Source organism: Misgurnus anguillicaudatus, chromosome 1 (assembly GCF_027580225.2).
Source record: "Misgurnus anguillicaudatus chromosome 1, ASM2758022v2, whole genome shotgun sequence".
Classification (NCBI taxonomy): domain Eukaryota; kingdom Metazoa; phylum Chordata; class Actinopteri; order Cypriniformes; family Cobitidae; genus Misgurnus; species Misgurnus anguillicaudatus.
In genome coordinates, this window is record NC_073337.2 from 7317473 (window position 1) to 7344926 (window position 27454).

Here is a 27454-nt window from a genome sequence, read left to right on the forward strand (position 1 = left end):
CAGAAGGGGATAATACCGCCCATTAATCTGCACTATCCAATCATGACACTGCCATTTAGTGCAGAGATTAATTCATTTGCATTTAAAGGGACACACCCAAAACGGCACATTTTTGCTCACACCTACAATGTGGCAATTTTAACATGTTATAATAATTATCTATATGGTATTTTGAGCTAAAACTTTACATACATACATACTCTGGAGACACCAAATATTTTTTTTACATCTTTAAAAAAGTATTGTGTACTGTCCGCTTTAACGTTTAAAAAATATGAGAGATTATACTAATACTTAAAATGATTTTGGATCTTGTCTATGAAAACCCAGCTAAAGTGATTTTTCTATAAAGAATCATCCTACGTTATGTACAGAGAATTCTGTGATAATATAACCTTGATATCTTTAAAGGGCCAGTACGTAGGGTTTTAAGTGTTTCATTAATCAAAATCAATGTCTTTATTCATGAATATCTCCTCATTGGTGTCAAATGACCTCTGCCAGTGATCTGACTTTTCTTTGTAAGCTTAGAATTTCTCCTCTTTACTTACATTGAACGGGTGAATCCAAGGAAGCTTCCATGTCGTTCTGCCATTTGATAAACTATAATAGCAGAGAAGGACAAAAAGCACTAGCCTACCAACACGTTTCCACAACGCGTTTTCATTCAGAACACGTGAACCAGCTGCAACGGACAAGGAGCTCAGTGGTGATTACATAACAGCTACCAAAGTTGCAACACGCATTTGGAAAAGTGAGGCGCTAGAGAGCACTATTCGTTTGAATGCAAAATACAATTTCGCCACTAGATGGGGCTAAATCCTACTTATTGCCCCTTTAAAGGACAAGTTTGGTATTTTACACTTAAAGCCACTTTCAGATTGTTTATGATGAAATAGAACCGTTTTGACTGAAAAGCATCTTTTGCAGCGATTTTTGTGTGAGCATATCAGTGAACACCCCTGACAATCGGTGAGTTTCACGTCTTTGTAAATGAAATTTTAATGCATTTTAGAAAGGATTGTTCCAGTGCACCTATACACCCATTGTAGAGGTGGGAGGTGAAACAACAAACACCCGAAAATTCTCGGGGCAGCTGCATATGTCGAAATTTCTGTCAAAACCGTTCGGTTTCATCATACACAAACTGAAAACAGGGCTTTAAGTGTAAAATACCAAACTTGTCCTTTAAAATTGACTGAGTAAGGTCATATCAAAGATGGAAATCATAATGAAATAGGTGAAATCAAAAAACTTTTGGACTTAGTTTTCACAGACAGGGTCACAGATAGGTGCACATACAGTATATAATCAAACATGCATAACATCTTATATTGTACTTACGCTGTGTGATGACTGGTTGTTGTTAAGGTGGTCCTGAATCACAGGACTGAACGAGGAGCCATTTAGGGATCCGTTCGGATGACAGTCTAGCGTCACCTTGTCATGGCAGCGAGCATGACATGTGTACTTACAGTCTGTAGAGGAAACAAGAAAGCAATGTTATACCACCGCAGGTCTAAAAATTAATCAGAGCTTAAAGGGGACATGTCATAAAAATGTGACTTTTTCCATGTTTAAGTGCTATAATTGGGTCCCCAGTGCTTCTATCAAACTAGAAAATGTGAAAAAGATCAACCCAGTAACTTAGTTTTGGTAAACCATTCTTTAAGCATGTGAAAATAGGTAATTGAAATTTGGCTCCCCTTGTGATGTCAGAAGGGGATAATACCACCCCTTAATCTGCACTATCCAACCACAGCACTGCCATTTAGTGCAGAAATCAGCTCATTTGAATTTAAAAGGATACACCCAAAAATGGCACATTTTTGCTCACACCTAAAAAGTGGCAATTTTAACATGCTATAATAAATTATCTGTGGGGTATTTTGAAATAAAACACATACGTTCTCTGGGGACACCAAATATTTATTTGATCTTAAAAAGTCTTGTGAAATGTCCTGTTTAAGTGACATTTGAATAGTGAATTTATATGTTGTTTCATGTTTTTTAACTCCTCTTAAATTTTATAGGTTTAGTGGCTTTGCAAAGTTGGGACCTGCAGTTGTCAAATATTTGCATGTGTCGTATCTGAGGTGAGTGTTATTGCATGTTTAATATGAAATGGATTTAAATAAAAATCTGATCTGAAAATCATATAACTTAAAAACAAAATTCTGAATATAGTAGACATTACTGAGCGGTATGGTAGATAAGTTTTAGCTTGATCTATAAAACAGCAGACTTTAATGTGGAGGATAAGGGGGTATCCAAAAGCAAAGCACCAGGGAACATCTGGTTAGCTCTCAACAAGCACTGACAATGAACTGCTAAACAGGAAAAGTGAACACAGAAACCAAAAGAAACACAAAATACAAATCAAGCATTCATATCAAAATAAGAGTCCTGGTGTAACATTAAACTCAAATACAGATGTGTGACAGCTGTATAATCTAACATTCAACATTCATTTTCGAACTATCCTTCACATTGTCCTTACAATATAAAGACCATTTGCTGAAACACAGAGAAAGTTGTGGCCAAATTAAGACATAAAAAACAAACACAAGGGTTAAGTGACCCGATACACTTTTTACAATAAATTTATAAATGTGTATTTTTTCATGTTAAATTGTTAGTATGGTCATATACTTTTAATATAACAAACTAATTACAGATTTTTTAAATTGTAAATTTAGATGAATTTGTATGTAATTCAGGAAAACAGAAAAAATACTGTATATATAATATAGGCTATTCATATGTATTAATCATGTTGATATAAACATTTTGATATTTGTAAATAAACACATAATCATGTAATATATACATATAGACCTGTCATAGACGTCCAAATGACGTCCAAAAAAAATTACCCAGTTCAAGGTCAAATGTTGACCGTAAATATCATGTCCAAGTAGGGTCATGGTTGGACGTCCAAATATTGGACCTAGTTTGGACGTCAAATAAATGTCCAGAATTAGTCATGGACCGACGGACCCAATATAGACATGATCTGCACGTCTATCTGACATCCAGTGTTTAGTGGGTAGAGAAGGTGTAAAAAACGTTTTATTTATATTTGTGTGATGGTGCGTAAAGTGCTGTTTTTTGTACAGAAATGTGTGTCAGTGTAGGAACTGGACTAATGTCCTGTATGCACACACTCTGGTCTCTAGGGCTGCGGGGAAGTGCAGGTCTGTTTCTTCCTTAATCGCACTTCCCGTAATAAGGGACATTGTTATTGGCCGAGTGAACCTGCCTGAGAAAAACACAAAAAAACCTCTCTCACGCAAACAAACACACTCATACACAAACGCCGTCCCCTTCCAGGCATTAGCATGATGCTGCAATATTTAGGAATCTATCTCTAAAGGGTGGTTTCCCGGACAGGGATTAGCTTAAACCACGACTAGGCCTTAGTTTAATTATGAAATATATCTAGTTTTAACAAACATGCCTTACTAAAAATATTACTTGTGTGCATTTTGAGGCAAAACAAAGGGCACTGATGTATTTAAAGATATGTCTGTGCAAGATGTTTTGAGTTTGGACAGCTCTTACATTTATTTCAGTCTAAGACTAGTCTAATCCCTGTCCGGGAAGCCACCCCTAAAAGTTTACGTGCTTACAGTCAACTTAGTCATTCTACTTCCTAAATTTTCCCATTCAAACACATTACCAACAGCAGAAAGCTCATACTGTATAACAGAAAGATTCCACTAAAATAACTAACTTGTCAAACTAGTCCTCAAAGACAAACACATTAAAGGTTCATTTAACAGAAAAAATACATCACCAATCATACATCAAAAATAACAGTACATTACAAAATAGTCTGTTGTATTAAGTAATGATATGGTATATTATTAACACACTGTCTATTACAGTATGCAAAAGCATGTACTCTCTTATCCGTATTGAAGTGTGATGAAAGAAAAGAGGCGCGATAATTTGTAATGAGAGAAAAATTAAGCTTTTTGCAACAATAAAGAGCGGTTGCAAAGCATGAACCAGGTAGCCTTTACTCTCTCATGCCTTTTTTAACAGGTGTGTTTGTGCTAGCCAGGTAGAGGCATCATTTTGTTCATTAAATGTACATTACTTCTTTAAAGGTCACATTCTTTCTGATCCCATTTTTTAAACCCTAGTTAGTGTGTAATGTTGCTATAATAGCACAAATAATACCTTTAAAATGATAAAGCTTTCACACGTTGTGATTATTTAAATTAAATATTTTGCGAGGTTTACCTGGCAGTAAATATTAATACACATAACACATATTTAAAAGTAATTTGATACTATCTCGTTTATAGAGGCACTGCAGCTCCCCTTGTGTTTTTTTAAGAGATGTGCAATGATTGCAGTGATCTGAAATCATAGCGATGAGGTCAAGCATTCGCAATTATGATTATTTAATTATTGTGACAGCCCTAAACAGAATTCCCCTTTCAAAGTCTACAGCGAACGGCCGGTGTCGTGAGCAATTTGGTCCCCCCCAGGACCCCCGCGTGATTCCATTGGCTGAAAAACTCCTCATGGGTAGTTTTCTTAGAGCCTTACAAAATCGCGTTATGATTTATGTAGTTAGAACGTTGTTAAAATTACAATTGATGTCTTTTAAATTATATGTTTCATATAGTAGTATATAAATAAGGCTATAGGTGGGAGATCTACACATTGCTTGTGTCATTTTATTATTTAGATTATTATACTGTACCCTTTCCACTTTTGTACTGTGTAAAGTTAATAAATTACTTATACAAAACACGATTACTACATAGCTGAATCACACATTAAAATTATAATTTATAAGCACTGATTATAAGCACAATTAAAAGTACTGACGTGTCTGCAACATGAATATTAGTTTATTATATAATTTTTTGTTAACTTTTATTTTAAAAAATTTGTATGCTTCTAATTTGTAGAACATAATTAGCTTGCTAGTCCGCTAACGCAGACGAGATATCGCAATAACAAATTTTTGAACAGGCATTAGTTCTAGGTATCAATCGGGGTCCTAGGGGAGACCGAATTGCCAGGGGGGACCGAATTGCTCATGACACCAACCCTGCGTTCCAGTTCGTTTTTTTATGACCTTCCCTCGCTAACTTCCCTCAGTCTCGTTCACTCGGATGTACGTCATTGCTTACGTTGTACGAGTGTCAACTACTGCTAGAACACTTGAAGTGGGTTCAAATGGATCGCCCTAAGCCCTTGACCACATGGAAAGTGGAGACCGCCCCTCCATGTGCAAAGCGCGAGTTGCTGAAGTGACGTCACAATCGTGTTGCATTGTGGGATATGGAGCTGCCTGAAGTGTACATTATGAAGTAGACTCGCTCCCTCTGTCAAAAACTGTCCATATAAACTTCCCTCGTCCACTTGACAAAGTGGAACGCACTTCAAAATGGCGACAGGGATTCCCCCGAGGGGAAGTGTTTAGGGAAGTTCGCGAGTGCGTGTCTAAAACTGGAGTGGAACGCACCCCGGTTTGGACTACAGCCCTCTACTTCCTGCTTTAATGACATCAGTAGAACAGTTTTTTTGACTAAACTCCGCCCACAGGAATACGTTAGTCGCCAGCTAAGCTAATGGCAAGCTATACTGCTATCAAATCACAACATACTAAACAAACTACACAATCAGAACTCGATACGTATTCCTTAAGGAGGGACTTCATTGAACAAGGAGACATCAGCCTGTTTTTAGGACAATGAAAACAGTGGCATACAGATAAGTAAATTGTGTGAAAAATACTGTGTTTTTTTTTACACGTGAAACATGAACACATGTTATATTGGACACTGTAAACACAATCTTAGCTTCAAAAACACATAAAGAACGGGAGCTTTAACCTTCACAATGAGTTTAGTCAGGAGCACCACATTGTAAAGCAGTACATGCTGAAGTTGAAAAGATGTGCACTTTGCTTGGTGCTAAAACAAAGCCCATAAAACTACCAAAACCACATTTATCTTTGTTTTCTAATATCACAGGTTACATTTTTCGATCAACTTGTCAGATAAATGTCTTATTCGTGTCAGACTGAAAGAGTCTGCTTAAGATAATTGTGCATATGACGACTAAAGAAGTAACCCGGCCTGTCTTTGTTCAGCCGATGGGTTAGATAGCTATTGTTTGATGTCCGTACCCGTGATGAACATGCCAAGAATAGAGATGACACAATCGTCACAATCTTCTCTGATTTGCATTTCTCAAGGGCTATTCAGATCAAGGGTCACATTCTCCGGTCTACATTCCAACCCGGCTCCATTACGAATCTGGACTGGGATTAAAGCGACCTGCTGAAATAACACCCAGCAGACGGGACCCTGCCTGACCCCTCTGAGGTCACATCCACACCTGCCTGTCAGTCCATTCTTTAGCAATGAATTTTATGACTTTGGTCCCTCAGCCAGTCTACTGAATGGATGTCAAATTGATAAACTATTTGACAAGTGATTGCGATTCTCTTCCCACGTTAGTGTCAAACAGCCCTCCACTGTTTACACTCGGCTCTGTCATTTACCGCAATACTGTGAGCGGATGTTTTTAGTGCTCTGTTCTGTGTTTGCCCGACCTGAAGTCTATAGCCGTCGGCACTATTTTACCGAGCACACCGTTTCTCCACATTAAAATGCGCATCAACATTACATCAACTGAGACAGCAAGAAACTTAAAGGAAAACACCACAGTTTTTCAATATTTTACTATGTTCTTACCTCAACTTAGACGAATTAATACAAACCTATCTTTTTTAATGCGTGCACTTAATCTTTGTACAACGCGTCGTGAATGTGTTAGCATTTAGCCGAGCCCCATTCATTCCTTAGGATCCAAACAGGGATGAATTTAGAAGCCACCAAACACTTCCATGTTTTCCCTATTTAAAGACTGTTACATGAGTAAGTATGGTGGCACAAAATAAAACGTGGCGGATAAAAAACGAGAACTATATTGTATAGCGGAAGAGCACTTAGTTTGCAGTACTTAGACCTCGGCGCGCCTTAATATCATCATCAGTTTGAGCGAGAGAGGGGAGTTCACAGGAGTGATAATGTTACTGCGCCTGGTACAGTACAGATATGTATCCTAACTTTATATATGTACCTCTAAGTAGAGGTCTTCACGGGTCCACTTAGATCCGAAAACCCGAGGTCTGACCCGAGACCCGATCGGGTTCGGGTCTTAAAGTTTCACATGTGCTTCGGACATGGGTCGGGTACAATAATAGTGGCATCAAGGTAGTTTATAAAAAATGGCAGTAGGTTAATTTTCATTGAGACAGAATGTCAGTCAATTTTAAATGTTACCTTGGTGTCGTCGTCAGATAACAAAGTAAAACAAACGGAGCAGCTCGCCAAATTGGTTGCGAGGCCACCGGAGTTTCTTTCTGTCTGACTGCTGCATTTGGGTCCAGTCAGGTTAAAATAAAATTGCCAGTAGTTCGGGTCGGACAGGGGTCTAATTTTCTCAGGTTTGTCTCGGGTCAAGTCTTTCTTTAAAAAAATTTTTTATGCACGTTGGGTTCGGGTATAAAGTGATTCGGGTCATTTAGGGTCGGGTACATTTCTTTGGACCCGAGAAAACCTCTACCTCTAAGGCAGTGCTTCTCAATTATTTTCTGTCACGCCCCCCCTAGGAAGACGTAAACATTTCGCGCCACACCCAACTCTCCGCCGCGACTCTAATTAGTATAATTTATCTATAAAATGAGACATCTGCAAAACATTGTATCCTTATTAACATTAAAGAAAACACAAAAAAAGAAATATCAATCAACTTACAACAAAGAATAACTTTATTAACATTGTTTTTTAGTCTGTAAAAGAAAAAACTTAAAATGCATCAATTTGCCTGAAAAAAATCAATCCTTGTTTAAAGTGTAATATTTTTTGACCATTTGATACTGAAAAATTAAATTAAATATAATCAATAAATAATAATAAAAACTCAAGCGGCTTATCAGCGTGATTGGGGTGTAATGTCTTTAAGTGACAGTGCAAAAAAATCACTTCCTGAAAAAGTATTTTTCCCCAGGGTCTCGCGCGCCCCCCCTGGTGTCGCTTCGAGCCCCCCCTGGGGGTCCCGCCCCACTATTTGAGAAGCACTGCTCTAACGTATCAATGCACCTTTTTTGAAAAGGTATTGCCCCAATGACAACCTTTTTCCTGAGACTGCAAGATATCATTACCCAGCAAACAATAGTCATTTCATTCTTTAGGTTAACTAAATGGTCTGGCAATGAGTAACCCAATTCTAGCCAAAATATCCTTGAATTTGGTTCGGTCACATGTCATTTGTGCCAAAATAACTTGCAAGATGTATGATATACCATGATGGTTTTATTTATTTTTTTATTCATGCACTGACAGTGACAGCACAAATGTTGTCTTGTTGTCTTGTCCAAGCCTAGACGTCTGGACTGTGGTTGGACAGATAGTAGACATATTTTAAATGCAAAATTGCATTATATCAAACCTCCATACTGTACATTGAAGGACTGACCTGAGCCATATCATAAAGACTGAAATTGACCTTTATGGCTGCCCAAAACATCTTAGTAACATCTTAGTGACTACTATGGCAGCAGCCTTTGTACAAGCAAGCACTACTCACATTTTCTTTAGCAAACACAAAAATCTAGTTCAATTCAAATGCTAATTTATGTATAAAAGCTGCAAAAAAACACAGGGGGATTTTTTACAACAAGGTAGACCCATCTGCCCCACTGTTAATATTACTTTAAACTTCGATTTGCCTGGACTATACAAACTACACAAAGTCAAAGTGATATCAGCCGAGCTCACCAGATGACTTCCACAGCAGACTAACCTCCAGCCGACCAGAGCGCCGCATCATTTTTGGAAAGCGGTATAGGAGTCCTGTAAGCCTTCTTAAAGTTCTTGCAAACCCCTTTCCCAGACCCATGATTCATGGCCCTCTCCACCAGCACAGCATTTAGTTTAAGCTTGCTTTTACAGTTATTGTCTTAAATGACTTCAACCGAAGTCTAAGTCACAACTCCATTTTTCTCTGCGTCATTCTCTGCCATTCATCCCTGAACCTCATCATGGTCTCAGTGTATTAACTGCTCAAGTCTTCTGTCATCAGTCGACCTGCGCTAGTATGTGTGTGCGTGTGTCAGGGGTGCAGTTGTTCTTCGGCCGGGTGTCACTGTGAGAACCATTGTGACCATCGTTCTGCTGTCACAGGACTGTGTGGCTTCTTTAGATACACTGTTACTACAGCTACACAAACAGACAGATGGACATTAGAGGGGCGAACAGGTGGGTGTCAAATAGCAGGACACAATACAGTCCGTGAAAGCCCTAAATTACGTGGACCTGCAGGATAGGTTGTCTGTGAGTTTCACAAAAAGGTATCAGGTAAAGGGAATCATCACAGAGATGACACTAGAAAGCAACTCGTTGGTCGAAAGCAAAAGTTTTATTAAAATATTTAAAATCTGATTTGATCCAGAAACATTTTTAGCTATGCTGCTGGTTAAACGTCTCCTCACGTCCTGATAGAAATCACTGTGTTGTTTAAATGTATTTGTAGAAAAGTATGTCATCTGTGAAAAGCGTAGGACCAAAAAATGTTCAACCAATCATAGATCTCGGTCCGAACTGACGTTGCCTTTTTGTCTCTCATCTGTAAGCGTAATTTGAATGCCACCGCGCAGCCTGTTCACACAGACACCATACGTCATCGGCGCGTTCACGAGCGCTCACCTCCTGTCTGTAAACAGAGGGAGAATGGCAAACTTTTCTGCTGAATTGACAACCTACACAGGAGCCACAAAACGAAAGATATCTTTTAAAACAACAACAAAAACCCAAATTAATATCGGTAACTTTACTGCTTTACCACGAGATGCAAACGGCTGCAGGAGGCAAAGGGTCTGAAAGGGTCGTTGCACTGTTTATTTTGGTATGGTAGGTACGCGATATGTTTGCTACTTTGATGAAACATTGTGTTGCTTATGAAATTTGTGTTCGTTAACGAATTAGCGTAACAATATAGTTACTACGTCTACACAACCTAAAGTGTGCTTTAATTCTGATGTAAACCAGTTGTTTATGTTGGTTATTTCAACCTATTCTCACCAAAAAGCGTACAAATGACACGCAGTGTGATTAGCCTATTGTGCAAAAGATATGCCAAATTCCGCTTTTGCGTGCATATGATACGCCAGTCCTTCCCATTCACTTATATGGCGAATCGTTTCGTGTTGTTTTATTTATTGGTTTCTCATTTGTTTTCTGTTTTTTTTACCATTGTCGCTATTTTAACGATCTGAAACGCAAGTGCGAAGCGCAAAGTGCAAGTGACTTTGTGGGCGGATCTTGGGCGCTGTTGGTATTTTCCCGGCAGGAGAAATAAGTCTTGCGCCGGGCGCAAATCAATAAGGGGTTGGTCTGAAGTAGATTCATTATTCATAGGTGTGGTTTGGGCGTAACGTCAAATAAACCAATCAGAACGCTATCCAACATTCCCTTGAAACGCAAGGGCGCAAGTTCCATGGCGGGTTGCTATTATTATGACGGATTTACCAGCACGCCAGGAGCAGGTCACAGCTGAGGAGACCCACGTTCTTGTAAGAGCAGTCAAGGACAGAGAAGTTGTTTTGTATGGGGGGATAGGAGAAACCCGCCCAAATCTGCGTCGGAGAGGAAATAGCCACAATTGTCTCATCAGCTGGCTTCCCCATCATTGCGCCAAGCGCTACAATGATGTCAGGAGACGGGGGAATCCCAAGCTTGCCAGCATAAATCGGGCACGCCGTGTAACAGGAGGTGGATCTGCCTCTACACATGACCTGACGCCAGCAGAGGACATCGCTGCGTCCACCCTCACCGCTGAAAGGGTTTGGGGGCTTTGAAATCGGAAACGCAAGCAAGGTCCAACCCCAATGTACACTTACAAATCAAGTTCATATACATTAATGTTTCTTATGAAAACATTTTAATTATTATTTACATAAAATAAACATAATACAGCCACACAACAAACTTATGAAAATATTTTAATCATTATTTGCATGATAATTTTTTAACGCAGACACACAATACCTAACAACTATCACCACAATGCTCACCACAATGATTTCCCTTTTCTCATGTGTTAATATTTTTTATTGTAACAATTTATGATTTGCACAAATAACTGTTGCATCTGTGTAGATTAGATAAGCAAAGCGTGTGCGCGTTGTGCACGCTATACATTATGGTCAAGCATGCGCCCTTAAAATAGCATAATAAACCACGCGCAACGCGCCACTGACTTTAGACAATTGTTTTTTGAAACTGCAAAATGGCATCAGGGATGGTTTGCGCCAGAACAGGCCTCCTTTTTTATGTGAACCGCCCAGGGAGCGCAAGTTCATTCCCTAGTTTGCTAAAGTGCGTCTGTGGAGGGAAAAACCTGCTGTGCGCCCGTGCAAAATACGAATGATACATGCGTCACTGACAAAGTCAATTGCGCTAGGTGCAAGATAGGGCCCCATGTCTTAAATATAGACAAAAACATAGAGAAACCTGGATATTAAATAACCTGCTTATCTGAAATTTAACAATCTAACCCTAAACCCAAGCGAAAATGGTTTAAAAAACAGAAAACAAATGAGAAACCAATAAATAAAATGACACGAAACAATTTGCCTTATAAGTGAATGGGAAGTGGCGTATCATATGCACGCAAAAGCAGAATTTGGCGTATCTATTGCACGATAATCACACTGCGTCTGCGTGTCATTTGTACACATCTTGGAATGGGTAGGTTATTTTGGTAATGTTATTCACTTCTCACTGGTTAATGAGACATGAGAAGTGACCATCTGATCTGTGCGTGGAGGGTGGGATCGTGATTTCATTGCTAGTCGCCTACCGTTAGCATTTTTCAAAATTAGGTACCGTACCTTTAAACCATTAGCAAACTGATAATAACAACCATACATGAACTCACTGGAGGTCAAAGAAGACGGGGTATACATTTTTATATTATATCAGGGTATTGATATGTACAATAACAAATATATAGTAAAGTCTCTCTCTCTCTCTCTCTCTCTCTCTCTCTCTCTCTCTCTCTCTCTCTCTCTCTCTCTCTCTCTCTCAATGACCTAATGACTCAGGCAAAGCAGCAGCAGGTAGACTCAGTGAAAGTTACCTTTGTCCAGTTGTTCCATTTGAGTTACTTACCACGTTATTTGTAAGCTGTAAATGGACAACTTTTGCACAACGGCAGTTCGGGCAAATGATACAGAGAGCCATATTGAGGACAAAGATTGAAAAAATTGAAAAAAAAAATGGTCAGAGGGTGTTATAGCCAAAAAAATCCATTCCTGGATTTCACAGTATATGATTCAAATTCAACAACAACTGTGCTTGCAGATAAAGATAATACTTTGCATATGTTTCAGAGGAACACTGTTAACAATGCCAGCCATTCATTCAGGAATAGAAAGTAAACCCTTTTTTTTTCTGCCATTAGCAGAGACGATTTCATGTGCAAACGGTCAGTGTGTATGAATCTTGAGTAAATTCAGTGAAGTTTTATAATGAAGGTCTGTTTACCACATTGTTAATTTTAAGGAATGCAGTTGTGAGGTCATCTGTGAGGGATATACTGTAAACTCATCATGACATAAGGTGCAACCCAACAAACTATTTTTTTTTAAAACCAGTCTGTCAAGATGCCTGCAGATGAGTGTGTGTTGAGGTGAACACACATATCTGTCACATACTGAATGTGTGTTCAAAATAATGCCATTTCAACTAGCTCAAAATTGTATCAGTGATTTACAGTAAGCATAGTACAAGAAGAATCCCCTTGGAGAAAATGTAATGTGGATCAAGTTCAAGGTTGTGATGGACCATGAGAACTTTCACCTAAAATCTTTCAGTTCTGAGAGCTTTCAACGTAAAGGCTACACTACCACATACTTCTAATATTATTCACGTTGTTAAATTGAACACCTCCCTGTTATATACTCCCTGTTAAAATGTCAGCATAAGCAGCATAAGAGTTCATAGAATTTCTATAATTCTGGCACACTTGAATGTTTTATGCATTTCCAAATTCACTTGGACAATTTGTGAATGGTTAATATAACGTTTTCTCACCTGTGCACGTAAGACCACCGTCTAAGATATACCCGCAACACACATCGCACCATGCATGCGCCGCGTCCTGACCAAACGTGTGTCCCTCCCCTTTCTCCTCTTTAACTCGTGGATCCTTAGCCGAGGGTTCAAATATCGTCCTCACATCAGGAGGTTTGTAGCCCCTTTTTTTAGACCGCGGTCCGGCAGCTCCGTTGTCCACCGCCTTCGGTAGCTCATCGCTTGGCGGGGAGTTTGGAGAGATGCGTGGCCTCTGTGGGGACGCGGGTCCCTTCACTCCCTTCACCTTCACGATGCGCATTCTAGATTTGGCTTTTGGAGAATTCATGTCCGATCTATCAATCAGATCGCTTTCCTCTATCCGCGAGGTCGGTAATCTGTTGAGCTGAGGCACCGCTAACGGCGACACGACGGCACAGTGACGCGGTGGCGAATACTTCCTGCTGTTATGCATCATGTCAATTATTAGGCTACCAAGCGTCAGTGCGCCAAAGAAAACAGAACGCATGTAGATGTTGGGTCTATTCTTAGTAATTTTTGTTGAGACATTTCTTTGGCTTGTAGAGAATATCACCGTGCTTCTTTAAGAATTGTGCTCAAGCAGGTAGGACAGGTGCACAAAACCCGTATCATGTTTCATCTGAGCTGCGCACAAGATGTCTGGGCGCATACCTCAAGTTTGGGTTGGTGTTGATTCTCATAGATACGAGGCAGAAAGTGTATGGCTATTATACATTTACATCAAGAGACTTAAATCTTATTGCTAGTAGAAATAAAATGCCTATTTGGATATAAAGTGCCAGCTAAATAAAAGCATTAGGCTGAGATGACAGATTTTATTTAGTTTTATTAATTGAAAAAGTCACACAAACAATTGATTATTTTAAGTATTACAAAATCCATATAAAAGAAATTCGTGAAAATAAATATCAAACAATTAATTTAGAAAATTTTAACAAAATTAAGTATTGTATAAAATAACATAAAGTACAAGAATTGAAAAAAAGCCTTCATATCGTACAGTAAAGTTTCTTTTTTGAGGCATGCAGTATTGGTGTTGGTCTTCCTGTTACTATTGCCTTTATCAGCTCGTATAAGATGTTCAAGTGGAAAAACCTACATGATTATTCATGATGACATACTGAATAAAACGTATTATTCCACACAAATAAAGTGACCGTGCCCCTGAGAAACACAAGCAATGTCAGAAGAAAACATCTTCTCCCCTCATTCAACCTCTGCTTCCTCCTCATCTTCTACTTCCTGTGAAGAGAAAAAAAGCACTGTGACTACAATAACTCAGTCTGTTTAAAGGGGCCATATTATGACATTTTTCCATGTTTAAGTGCTATAATTGGGTCTCCAGTGCTTCTATCAACCTAGAAAATGTAAAACTACAACAAAGTAACTTTGTTTTGGTTAACCATTCTCTGCAAGCATGTGAATAAATAGGTCATTGAAATTTGGTTCCCCTTGTGATGTCAGAAGGGGATAATACCGCCCCTTAATCTGCACTATCCAACCACGGCACTGCCATGTAGTGCAGAGATCAGCTCATCTGCTTTTTAAAGGACGCACACAGAACGGCACATTTTTTGCTCACACCTACAAAGTAGTAATTTTAACATGTTATAATAAATGATCTGTATGATACTTTGAGCTAAAACTTCAAATACGTATTCTGTGGACACCAACTATGGAGGACCACAAGAGTCATGCAAAATGTAATAAAGAACTTCAATATTTGATAACTACCTGGACAATAAAAATAGCAATTAATAGATTTGTTTAAATAATTATTAATTAATCTATAAATAAATAAATAGACAAAGTTACTTAAAAATCATTATGTAACATAGGCAATAAAAAGTGAGATTATTAAAATAACCTATAAATTAAATATGAATCCATTAATAAATAGTTCAAATTAATATAACAATTTACATAAACAACATAAAACACTCAATAAGTTCATCATTTTAAATTGCATTTATAAATTCTTCATTAAATAATGAAATTTCAAAATGTATTTCAAAAAGCGATTTAAAAAGAGAAATAAATAACTGGATTTATAAATTGAACTACAAATACAGGTTTAAATTAGGCATTTAAAAGGGCATTTCCGTTTAACATTTCATTTTAAAATGTTAAATGGAAATGCCCTTTTAATTGCCTAATATAAACCTGTATTTGTAGTTCAATTTATAAATACAGTTATTTATTTCTCTTTTTAAATCGCTTTTTGAAATACAACCTGAAACTTCATCATTTAACTAAGAATTTACAAATGCAATTCAAAATGATGAACCCATTGAGCGTTCCATGTTGTTTCCGTGAATTGTTATTAATGGATTAATATTTCATTTCTATTATTTTTATAATCTCACTTTTTATTGCCTAATAAAATGTTACATAATGATTTTTTTTTTGTAACCCTGTCTATTTATTTATAGATTAATTAATTAATTTTTAAACAAATCTATTAATTGCTATTTTTATTGGCCACGCAGTCACCAAACATTGAAGTTCTTTATTACATTTTGCATGACTCTTTTGGTCCTCCATAACTAACGTTTTATTTGGCATCTTAAAAAAGTCTTGTGAAATGTCCCCTTTAATGTATGTCATGTAAACGCACTAAAATACTAGTGTGCACCACTGCGATTAATAACAGCGAGATACTTACATTTCCTATGTTAATGCTAATCCAGTTGGGAAATTTTTCCTGTAAATACTTGGCACCAAAGCCAAGCACTCGTCTCATTGGATGGTGGTCTACACCGAAGAGCTTACTGGTGGCTTCACATATCAGAGCTACTTCGGTTTTCTCCACTTCTTCTTGTGGGGGCAGCTCTCGGGAAACACTTGTGCAGAATGAATCCATCACTGTACTAAAGAAGCCGTACGACAGCGAGGACGCCAGAGATTCACTCAAGGCCTTGTCTGCCATGATCTAAAGTACAAATGACAATGTGAGTCTTACGTGTGATGACACCAGCATATGCTAAAGTTTACACTGCAAGTGTTTTTGTTTACATGAACATTACAGATTATGTTGTGTACACATTCTAGAAAAATGTATATTTTAATTTTGTCCACAAGGGGTCACTGCAAAAACTACTATTGCATGCACATTGCATTGCATCTATTGTCACAGAACATACTACATGTCTGATCTTCTTTAAATAAGATCACAAAAACAATCCACTGACCTTTTCATTCAGCTCATCCCCGTGTACTTTTAGGAGCTCCACAATTTTCTGGATGAGAGGGTCTTAAAAACACAGTGAACAGAAATGAGACATTTGCATTGTGCTTAATAAACATCTGAATAAACTAAATTTACTGTCAAAGTCGAGAAAGAAAATCACGTACCGTCTCCACCATCAGATTCTATGTCACTTGGTTCAAAGTGCACAGAGTTTGATATCTCTGTTAATTCACTGGCCATGCCCTCCACTTTCTCACCATCTGAGACAACGGAGACATCTGAGACACCTGAGACACACTTCACTTATTAAACTCACATTCTCCTTATAAACATCCTTTTATAATATGAAATATAGTCGTCACAAACATACATTTGAAATTAGAAATAATAATATGTTTCACACTCACCTCTTAACATTGCTGGCTGTTTCTTAGGAACGGAATCAAAGTCTCCTTTTGTTTTGGGTTTAACGCACATGAACAACGAAGAAACCCTTTTACTGAAACTTTTCTTTTTCTTTTTACTGCGTATATCAGAGTCTTCTGTGGTTGCTGTCTTTTGCTTTGTCTCATCCTTCTGCAGACGTGAGTCTGTGGGTCGCCTCTTGCGTGTGTACGCCATCAGGAGCCTAAACTCCAAACTGTCTTCAGGGACTTGGACATGATTGTTGCTTTGATCTGTATCCCTGGATAAATATATACAACAGGTCACATATGACTATGACTTCACAAAAAAAAAAAAAACCACAGAGGTGGTTACAAACATCATTTAAGATATAGCCTACCAAATTCATAGTGTAAATGACCTCCATAATTCATTGATCATAAAAGACATCTACAATGGATAATTGGGTTAAAGTGAGTTGTGTACAACTGGTCATACGACTTGAACATGTCCCTATGAGACCATCTAGTTCAAGTAGAAGTAGTAATACAAGTAGCAATAAAATTTACAAAAAAATAAAAACTTAAGCCACTGAATTGATGTGACATTATTTAGCCTTGACTTATTTTATGGGAACATGAAAAACATCACAATCTAAAAGGATCTGGCGTTTAACCCTCCTATTTTGTTTTGGGTCAAATTGACCCTAAAGCTACTTTGACATCTCTGAAAAATATGCAAATTGTATTTTTAAACCTACTTTTCCTTGATACTTTGACTTGAAGTTACTTTTAGTCGCTTTGGATAAAAGTGTCTGCAAAGTATAAATGTGTATACAGTACACACAGTGTTCCTGTAAAATTGATCTAATGAGTGTTTTATTACTAACACATACTATTAATATGTGAAAAACTGGTAAAACTGTTCTCAAATAAAATAAATGGTATATATTGTTTTCATTACTACTTTTATTTTTTACTAAATATACACTTAATGCATGTGCTACAAAAATGAATCTATTAAATAAACAATTTATGTAAATAAAAAAATAAAAAAGTTATTTGTTTTTCCTACAATTTGAAGTTATTAAGCATATATTAAACTATTTTTGTGTCAATTTGACCCCAAACATTAAAAGTAAGCTAAAATTTGAACGTTACAGGGTTAATCTACTTTAACATAAAAAAGTTCTATTCTATTTCGTTTAACTTTTTTACACACTTGTTTAATTATAGTTTACATTACAATGGAAGCTGAGTTTAATAAGGCGATACTGAGTGAATAAGTCAGGGCATGTTCACTCTACGTTTGTTTCATTTTCAGCCGGTAAACACATTCCCACATATTTCCAATGACGTTTGTAACAGGAACTGCACAAATTAAATTTAATGTTACATGTATTCCTCTCATTCCTGCTTATGTTCCAATATCGATACAAAATCCATTTAAACTAGCAGCTACTCACAGTCGCGGAGGTGTAAAGCATTTTAACAACTAATAATTTTTTGATAAAGGCTTATGCCACACATTGACCACGACACTTTTATAAAGTTTTTCCTATGTATACATTGTAAAAATAAAAAGTACTTACATGATCAGATATTGTATACTCTTCCGGACTGCTGAACTGCTGATCAAAGTTTTAGTATCTACTGTAAGGGGGGCGGAGACTGGGCGAGTGAGTAAACTCCGCCCACTCAGGAATACAAGATTCAGCAGAATCAACACAGAAACTAATAAATGTATTAAGATAATTATATTAATTTTAAAGTCAAACTTATTCGTCTCTATGGGTCTCTACTCTTCCGGATTGCTGAACTGGTGATCAAAGTTTTAGTATCTAGCGTAAGGGGGGCGGAGACTGGGCGAGTGAGTCATCCGATGATTCAACAATCTCCGCCCACTCAGGAATACATGATTCAGCAGAATCAACACAGAAACTTATGCATTTATTAAGATAATTATATTGGTTTTAAAGTCAAACTTATTCGTCTCTATGGGTCTCTACTAGTAATGTGTTAGGTTCTATGTGTGCGATGATTTTATTTGGCAAATGGGAACCAATAAAACACCACTAAATCGCTACTGAAATAAAGCCCTAAACACATTACATTAAGACACATTTTGTAATTGTTTTCAATATTAAAGATCCAATGATGGTATTTGTAATGGAAACCTTTAGTATTTGTACGGTTTATTTCAGCAGGGCAATCTGACACAACCATGCTGAAAAAAACAATAACCCCATTACAGAAAATTCTAATGGTTTTATTGGTTTTAATGGGAATTTTATTGTTTCTAATGGAATATGGCCCAAAACACACTACAGTGTATTGGTTTTTCTTGGTCTCTAATGGTATGTATTGGTTCTGTGCATTGGTTCTAATAGAATATTGCCCAAAACACACTACAGTGTAGTGGTTTTACTGGTAAAAGCTAATGGTTCCTATTGGTATTTTAATGGTAACCATTATAATTTTCTGTAATGGTTTTATTGTTTTTTTTCAGCAGGGACTATAATCAGCTTTTAAGACACAGTCTATAGTGCACTCATAAAACAAACCACAAAATAGATAGACTAGCAACAGAAATAAACATTGATACCTGGGGTAGTGCAATGGTTTTAAACATAGCATGGTATTAACATGTTTTTACATTGAAGATTTTAAGTTTGAGCTGTTTTTCCTGCACTGCAGGGTGATGAAACTTTTCTTTAGAAAAAAAAGACAAACGCAGGTACTTTCCATCTGACTGCCGTTTAATGAGAAAACATTCCCAGTTTTGAGATCGTGCAACATAATATCTGTCACAGGTACTTATGTCCAGAGTCTGCTTATCCTCATACACTCAAAAAACAGATATTTAGAAATTAAGAAGAAAATAAACCAAAACATTCAAGTAGTTTCATCTTTAAAAGATAAAAAGCAAAATACAACCACTGAACAGTTTTTATAATTCAAGACTTAAAAAAGAAAATGTCATTTTGTTACATAATTCTTGAGGGGTAAGAAACATCCAAAGGTAACAAAAATCCATGCACAATGATGCTTTTACAATCTCAACCGATAATACAGAATATCACAGCAGATCACTCATATTACAACGATCTCAGCGTGGTCCTACAGGCAGCCGTTTTCATGCATGTCTGATAATTTCTGGTGACTGATGATGAGACATGATACAGGACTATGTAATGTCAACACTCCACTTAAATCTGTACTGTTTAAATACTCTTACTTGCCTTATTATAATCAGCAATTGGCATCTGAAAGAAACAACTAAGCTGCCATCAGTAAACAACACCCTTCACACACACTCATCCCATCCGTAGTTCCTCTGCTTGTCGTGAAACATTAATGTAATGTATTAGATAAATGCACAAATGTCATCCATTCATATTGCATTGAATATGGCTCAGATCTTTTTTTAATCACTTTTTTCCAAGATAACTTCACAATCACACCACTGTAACGGCACACAAACAACTCAAAAAGAACAGAATGTGTTAAGTAGTTATGCTTTTGTGAAAATGACAGGGTTTTGAGTTTAACGTTAATCTCTAAAATAATAAACTCAAACTTCGGCAGCTTTCTTTAAAAGCAGGATTTGTCCAGAGGACCTGCTGGACAAACGGGAATGATTTCTACAGCGTAACACCATTCTCAGTTTCCTGTGCATCTTTGGCACACATGACGCGTGAAAGTCCACGGCCGATCATTTCTGGCTGTTTAAACACCTTGTTTCTCTAAAAACAGGTTTTATAAAACCAAAATCCATCTTTGAATAAATAGTTCAATAAATAGAGCAATAAATAAATGCTAGGAAAAAGCCAACCAAAATATTAAAACATCCTAAACTCCACAGTGACATTAGTGGAAAACAACAGCTAGACATTTCCGAATAACTTGAGTCGTTTCTTTCTTCAAGAGGAATGACCTGAGCCGTTCTCCACGCACATCTTTCTATCTGTCTATCCTCCTCACGCTCTCTCTATTCTCTCTCTCTTTGTGAGCATGAGCGTGCTCTAATGCCAGGAAGAGCGCTAGCAGCCCCCATCTGTGGGTGCAAAAATACTCCTAACACCGGGTGCAGTAAAGCCCATTCAGACTGCCGTCTCGAGATCCTCGTGTTTGACGGGATGATCCGACGTCTGGCGCTCCAGAAGCGATGCCATTTCGGAGTTCCCAGCATCCAGGGCGTAATCCTTAGGAGTTTTTCCCTAAAAAAATACACAATGGCAATTCATATCTAATTGAAAGCTGTACTTCTTTCAGTAACTGCTGATCTTGAAATATCTTGGATAAAACTAATTCCCACCAGGAGGTTTTTGTTAAGGGAAGCACCAGCGTCCAGCAGGCGCCTGCACACCTCATAATGCTGCTGCGCAGCAGCTTTGTGTAGAGCAGTGTCGCCTCTGAATAACACAAATGAGGACAAATCAAATGCCACTTAACACCACTAACACACAGGTGGAAAAATAAATATGATTGCTACTACATACGTTTCCCTCTCGGTTAAATCCAACATCAGTTTTGAACCTGCAAGAAATCGGAATGTGAGTAATAAAGCGTTTGATGCATACAGTATACACTCACCTAAAGGATTATTAGGAACACCATACTAATACTGTTTTAGACCCCCTTTTGTATTCAGAACTGCCTTAATTCTACATGGCATTGATTCAACAAGGTGCTGAAAGCATTCTTTAGAAATGTTGGCCCATATTGATAGGATAGCATCTTGCAGTTGATGGAGATTTGTGGGATGCACATTCAGGGCACGAAACTCCCGTTCCACCACATCCCAAAAATACTCTATTGGGTTGAGATCTGGTGACTGTGGGGACCATTTTAGTACAGTGAACTCATTGTCATGTTCAAGAAACCACTTTGAAATGATTCAAGCTTTGTGCTGGAAGTAGCCATCAGAGGATGGGTACATGGTGGTCATAAAGGGATGGACATGGTCAGAAACAATGCTCAGGTAGTACGTGGCATTTAAACGATGCCCAATTGCCACTAAGGGGCCTAAAGTGTGCCAAGAAAACATCCTCCACACCATTACACCACCACCAGCAGCTTGCACAGTGGTAACAAGGTATGATGGATCCATGTTCTCATTCTGTTTACGCCAAATTCTGACTCTACCATCTGAATGTCTCAACAGAAATTGAGACTCATCAGATCAGGCATCATTTTTCCAGTCTTCAACTGTCCAATTTTGGTGAGCTCGTTCAAATTGTAGCCTCTTTTTCCTTTTTGTAATGGAGATGAGTGTACCCGGTGGGGTTTTCTGCTGTTGTAGCCCATCCGCCTCAAGGTTGTGCGTGTTGTGGCTTCACAAATGCTTTGCTGCATACCTCGGTTGTAATGAGTGGTTATTTCAGTCAAAGTTGCTCTTCTATCAGCTTGAATCAGTCGGCTCATTCTCCTCTGACCTCTAGCATCAACAAGCCATTTTCGCCCACAGGACTGCCACATACTGGATGTTTTTCCCTTTTAACACAATTCTTTGTAAACCCTAGAAATGGTTGTGTGTGAAGATCCCAGTAACTGAGCAGAACAACCATGCCACACTCAAAATTGCTTAAATCACCTTTCTTTCCCATTCTGACATTCAGTTTGGAATTCAGGAGATTGTCTTGACCAGGACCACACCCCTAAATGCATTGAAGCAACTGCCATGTGATTGGTTGATTAGATAAATGCATTAATGAGAAATTGAACAGGTGTTCCTAATGATCCTTTAGGTGAGTGAATGTGTTTTATATACAGTGACCCTTAAATCATCATTGCATTGGATAACACAATATCAAACAGGCTGTGGCTTTGGGAAACAAATGACACTAAGCCCTTACAATAACCACAATTACATTGTGTTAGTTCAAATATTAACCCAAGTGACATCTATTCACATATTTACATGTGGTATAGCTCATTATATTATAAACATGAACGCATGTTTGACAACCAAAACAGTAACGTTTGTGCTACCACTTCAAGTTTTCCCTTTATTTTTTGTCATTCATGTACTTTTATTGCTTTTTTTGGTTTCAAACTCACTGACACAAGGATGATGCGTAGTTGATCATGTGACAAACAATCCATGAACTTTGAATAGGCAAACACGTGTGCGTGAGCTCTGTGGTACTCTTGACACTCACCGTGTTCCAGAATGAAACTCACAACATCAGTATGACCGTGCTGAGCTGCCAAGTGCAAAGCCGTGCAGCCCATCGAGTCCCGCGCTAACAAACTGACCCCACTGCCATAGAAGTTGGACACCTCATAGATCACAAGACAACAAGTGTGATTATTTACCAAGACTTGTTTCTGGTTGCGCAACTTACACCAAATCACAACTTTGCACTCCACCCTGGTGACTCACGCGACGTCAAACATCAAACAGTTTCACTTTCATTTTAATGAAGAACTAAGAAAATGTCAAATTAATGAAAAAATAAGAAAAGTCTTACTGTTGGAAGGTCTCCTTTCATAGCAGCTGATAGTAGAGCTAAAACATAGACCATATTGAGTATAAGTAATGGCTTTTATAAGTTAACAAGTATCTGGGAATTATGACATGCATACATAGTATGAGGGAATTTCTGGAAGAATGTTATTGTTGGGGTTATCCCATGACTTGTAACTGGAAAGTTTTCCTGTCATGTCACACAATTTTGCATATGTTTCGAACTTACCTTGTTCCTCTGGCGTCAGGGTAAAGCTGCAATAAGGAAATAGTGAAATAAATTATAACCAAACCTGCTGCTTTACAGTAAAGTACACAAACAGAAAGAAACCAAAACAAGATATTATTGACAATGTCTTGGTGGATTCTCACCTGGTGCTGCGTTCCACCACCACATCTGGCATTCCAGGTACCCGAACCTGGCTCACCGCTGGGGCCTCGTGGTCCAGGATGAAAACTTCATCCTGACAAATTTCAGTCACAAAGTGAAGATGCTCCTGTACGTACACATAAATAAATTAGTGTTACGTATTGTACCAACATTATTTATTTTTGTATATTACCTCTAACTGTGGGTTTACACCAAACGCGAAGCGTGCAATCGGATCGCGTTTCTCGCTCTAGATTACTCGCGGGATTGAATATTTTCAACTTGGCCGAAGACGCGTTTGAGGCGAATAAGGGCGTGTTTTCACGGCAAACGCGCCGCCCATATCACATCATTCGCATCGCCCCACGCGAGAACGCGTCTGATCGCGTCTTTGCATTGACTTTGTATGTAATCTACTCGCGCAAATCATTGAACTCGCATCTGGTGTAAACCCACAGTAATGCTGAGTTTACACCAACCGCAGTAGAGGCGTGAAGCGCGAGTGATTTCAATGCATGTTAAGTCAATGTGAAGACGCGTTGACGTGCGTCTGGAGGTCTCGCGGCGTGGATGAGGCGTTTGGCACGGCGCAGAAGACGCGTTTCCGCCCTATTCGCGCGTCCAGTGCGAATGGTGCTTTTTGTGCATTTTGTGTTTGACGCGAATTGGCGGCTCAACATGAAGGAACGCTTGATATGGTCCGAAGCAGTCACCCGGAGCTATGCGACACAAGTTCTTATTTCTATAGAGACAGGAATAAAAAGGACCTCGCTTGGAAGAGTGTCAGTGAGGACATTAGGCAACCTGGTAAGTTGTAATACACATTTCACTTTTGAGTCACGTGACGTTTATCGACCTGCACCGTTTATTTTCCCCCTATAGTAAGGTGACCAAATGCAAACTGGTAACTCTCTCGATAGATGCACAATCAACATCAGTCATCTTGTAAACAGACAACCGCATAGCACTTGCCCCTCCCACAAGAAGCGGAGTTTGCCTTTGACGCGCGTCAAATGCTTGCTTTTTACGGGCGTCTACTTCGCTCTACACGCGCGAATGCATTCAAACAAGCGCCAAAAAAACACGGTTGGTGTAAACGCAGCATAAGATACGAATATAGTAAATATAACTACTATAAATTTACTGGTATACTAAGTACACAAATTAAGGTGGCCATTCGTGCCAGTTCCGCCGTACACGCCCCGAACAGGTTTTCGGGTTCGTTATCCGGAAGTTGCGTTGGTCGACCGCATACGTCATTAAGGTTTAATATTTCGGGTTTAATTTCAGAAAAGCAACCGTTACATTTCAAGGTAAGAATGAAACTACAATGATTGTATGTCTTAAAAGAAATAAATCTTAATTTTCTAATGTATTTTAACAGAAATGTGAGAACCTCGATGACGTATGCGGTCGAGCAACGCGACTTCCGGAGAACGCACCCGTAAACATGCCCGGGACGTGCCCGACAGAACCGGCACGAACGGCCACCCTAACACAAATCCTACCTGAGCCTTGTCTATGCGATAAAAGCGATCTGCTGATGTAGCTGGGAAAATAATGTACAGTGAAATTATGAATATTAATTACATTCAGTTTTGTTGACATTTATACATAATGAAAAGTACAAAAATGCGAATCGCTAGCGTGTCTCACCTATAACATGCTTTTATGTGTTACCATAACATGTACAGATGCGTTAAACATTTTAACTAAGCACACTTCTCTCCCAGAGTTTGTCTTTATGTACATGTGTGTATGTATGAGTATGTTTTGAACCTTACAGTACAAATAAACACAACAGTACAGAACAAAAATACTGAGACAGAAGCTCACAGTCTAGGAAACTCCAGTTTGGTGAAAGCCTGTGGGTTGAACTAGGCCGCGGCAACCCCGTGCTCTCGTCCTGTGAAAAACAAGTTTACTTAATTCATGTAAAACATGTAGGAATTTCTAGAAACAGTACTGAGTCAGACATTTACCTGGTAATGCACTCTGTGGCCAGAAGAGGGCGCTTGATGCAAATCCTATCAGCACAAAGAACACACAAAGTTTTATTTGAGGAGGTTTGAGAATCACATCCAACCATCACACTTGAGTTCATGTGATCTCTATAAATAACAGATGTATGTGTCAGTGTAGCAGAAATAATTATCCTGTAATTAATAATCCTTATTTGGTGGTTGTAAAGTGACATTTTATTATTCCAGTAAATTTGATCTGGTCGTGCTCACTTCCTGCAGCCTGTCAATGTAAAGTCGACAGGTTTCCAGGTCACAGTCTCCTCTCACCACCACAATGCCAACAGGAGTAGCTGAACAAACAAACACCTCATACTGAGTGGCAATACTTTGCTATTATGATAATTGCAAAATGCACCAAACTGAATTGTGGGAAATGTAATCTCTTACAAATGTCACGAAGGCGTTCCTTGTCGAACTGCATGTTCTCGTACTCCTGCAGGCTTATGCGGTTCACGCGCAGTCGCAGACGCTCAGGGACTGCGTGTGGGCTGCGACAAGCAGACAGAAAAGAGAAGTTCTGTACCGTTTCGGTTCACTTCTGGAGAATTACCAATACATTATGACACTGACATTCACTGAGAGGAACCGGCATCATTTAAGTACTTTATGCAATAGGTCACCAAACATGTTGTTTAAAACACACATGGGTTTCTTCAATGAAACACAAAGTTCACATCACCCCATCAAATGTTATAAGCACGGTAAAAAAATGCAGTGTGTGTAGACATTCAGACATGGTGCAATTTTAATTTCAATGTAATTCTCACACAAAGCAATTTGATGGCATTAAAAATTTGAATTTGAGAATAGCTGCTTTTATCATGTTTTAAAAATCTAGCAACAATATCTTCACTTATGTTTCAGAAAATCATCCAGGTTTAGAATAACATAAGGGTGAGCGATGGTGCATCGTCCCTTAAAGAGCACATATTTCATTGCTAAAAAATGACGTTATTTTGTGTATTTCGTATAATACAATGTGTTCACGTGGTTTATGTTTTTTGTAGCTCCAGATTTCACTCTCTTCCTGAAACACACGGATCTGAAAAGCACTGATTAGTCAGCTAATCTGTACGTTGTGATTGGTCTGAATACCTCTGAAGTCAGCCGGAAATGTGACGTTTCTTACCATGTTTGAAGGATTCGCTCACAATGCAATGCTAACAGGAGTTAACTTACAGGCTGTGAGTCAAAGCGGGAGGAATTAGGATAATGTCGGCCTTTACTACATCAACAATCCCAAACTGTTGCGTACAATCTGTGTGTTTGTGGGATTTGTACCTTTTGCATAGTTAACGTACTTATACACACTTACTGTGGGTTCACACCAGCCGCGTTTGAGGCATCAAATTCGCATCTACCGCGTCTAGTTTGCCGCTTGAACATTTTGAGTTTACTCGCTTCATTCGCGCGTGAAAGCCGCAAGTGAAATTCTAGTCATCGAGACATTTACGCAGAAATTCGCGTCATGGGAGGGGCTTCTGCGACTCTGCCCACTTTCTGTAATCACCTCACTACTAGAGCAAGCTCCTAATTGGTTAACGTGGTGCGTTTTTCCTACAAAGTCCAAATTTTTCAACTCGCGCCAATTCGCGTGCGCAAACTAGACGTGCAAATGAGGTGAAATCGCGTCTCCTGCGCTGCACTAAACGTCTCATTAGCGGCATGAGACCTTTAGATGCATGTCAACGCGTCTTCATATTGACTTAACATTGAAATCACACGTGCTTGACGCCTCTACCGTGTCTGGTCTGAACGCAGCATTACACACCACAGGAAATGTAAAAATGTGAATCAGACAATAGGTGCTATTTAAAGAACCTTACTGAAAAATAAAACTGCCCCGAATTATAAACCCTGA

General features: G+C 38.5%; 3 protein-coding genes across 11 annotated transcripts in view; all 3 read right to left on the bottom strand.

Annotated features, from left to right (window-relative positions):
* Positions 1-13674, bottom strand: part of rassf3 (Ras association domain family member 3) — a 47218-nt gene extending 33544 nt beyond the window's left edge. Inside the window, exons 1-2 of the mRNA XM_055189671.2 lie at positions 13134-13674; positions 1345-1478 (exon numbers count right to left, since the gene is read on the bottom strand). Of these exons, the coding sequence (XP_055045646.1) occupies positions 1345-1478; positions 13134-13641 (642 nt within the window). The 5' untranslated portion in view covers positions 13642-13674. The remainder of the gene's footprint in view (positions 1-1344; positions 1479-13133) is intronic.
* Positions 13675-13960: 286 nt separating this feature from the next.
* LOC129431693 (apoptosis facilitator Bcl-2-like protein 14) lies at positions 13961-18547 on the bottom strand. 2 transcript variants are annotated; one of them, XM_055189676.2, is made up of 6 exons: positions 18320-18547; positions 16752-17029; positions 16509-16622; positions 16346-16407; positions 15820-16086; positions 13961-14396 (listed from the first exon to the last, which is right to left on the bottom strand). In XM_055189676.2, coding segments are annotated over exons 1-6 (759 nt in total). In that variant the 5' UTR covers positions 18322-18547; the 3' UTR covers positions 13961-14360. The 2 variants fall into 2 exon arrangements, with proteins under 2 accessions (XP_055045651.2, XP_055045649.2); XM_055189674.2 differs by having other exon boundaries at positions 16509-16631; positions 18320-18542.
* A 921-nt stretch (positions 18548-19468) lies between these two features.
* The window catches only part of dgki (diacylglycerol kinase, iota), a 63496-nt gene continuing 55510 nt past the window's right edge, over positions 19469-27454 (bottom strand). For all 8 annotated transcript variants that reach the window (XM_073859970.1, XM_073859916.1, XM_055190293.2 and 5 more), the window contains 12 exons: positions 25981-26081; positions 25804-25883; positions 25552-25596; positions 25406-25475; positions 25078-25118; positions 23572-23696; positions 23429-23454; positions 23204-23241; positions 22892-23012; positions 21230-21266; positions 21046-21142; positions 19469-20947 (listed from right to left, as the gene is read on the bottom strand). In XM_073859970.1, coding sequence (XP_073716071.1) covers positions 20831-20947; positions 21046-21142; positions 21230-21266; positions 22892-23012; positions 23204-23241; positions 23429-23454; positions 23572-23696; positions 25078-25118; positions 25406-25475; positions 25552-25596; positions 25804-25883; positions 25981-26081 — 898 coding nt within the window. In that variant the 3' untranslated portion in view covers positions 19469-20830. The remainder of the gene's footprint in view (positions 20948-21045; positions 21143-21229; positions 21267-22891; positions 23013-23203; positions 23242-23428; positions 23455-23571; positions 23697-25077; positions 25119-25405; positions 25476-25551; positions 25597-25803; positions 25884-25980; positions 26082-27454) is intronic.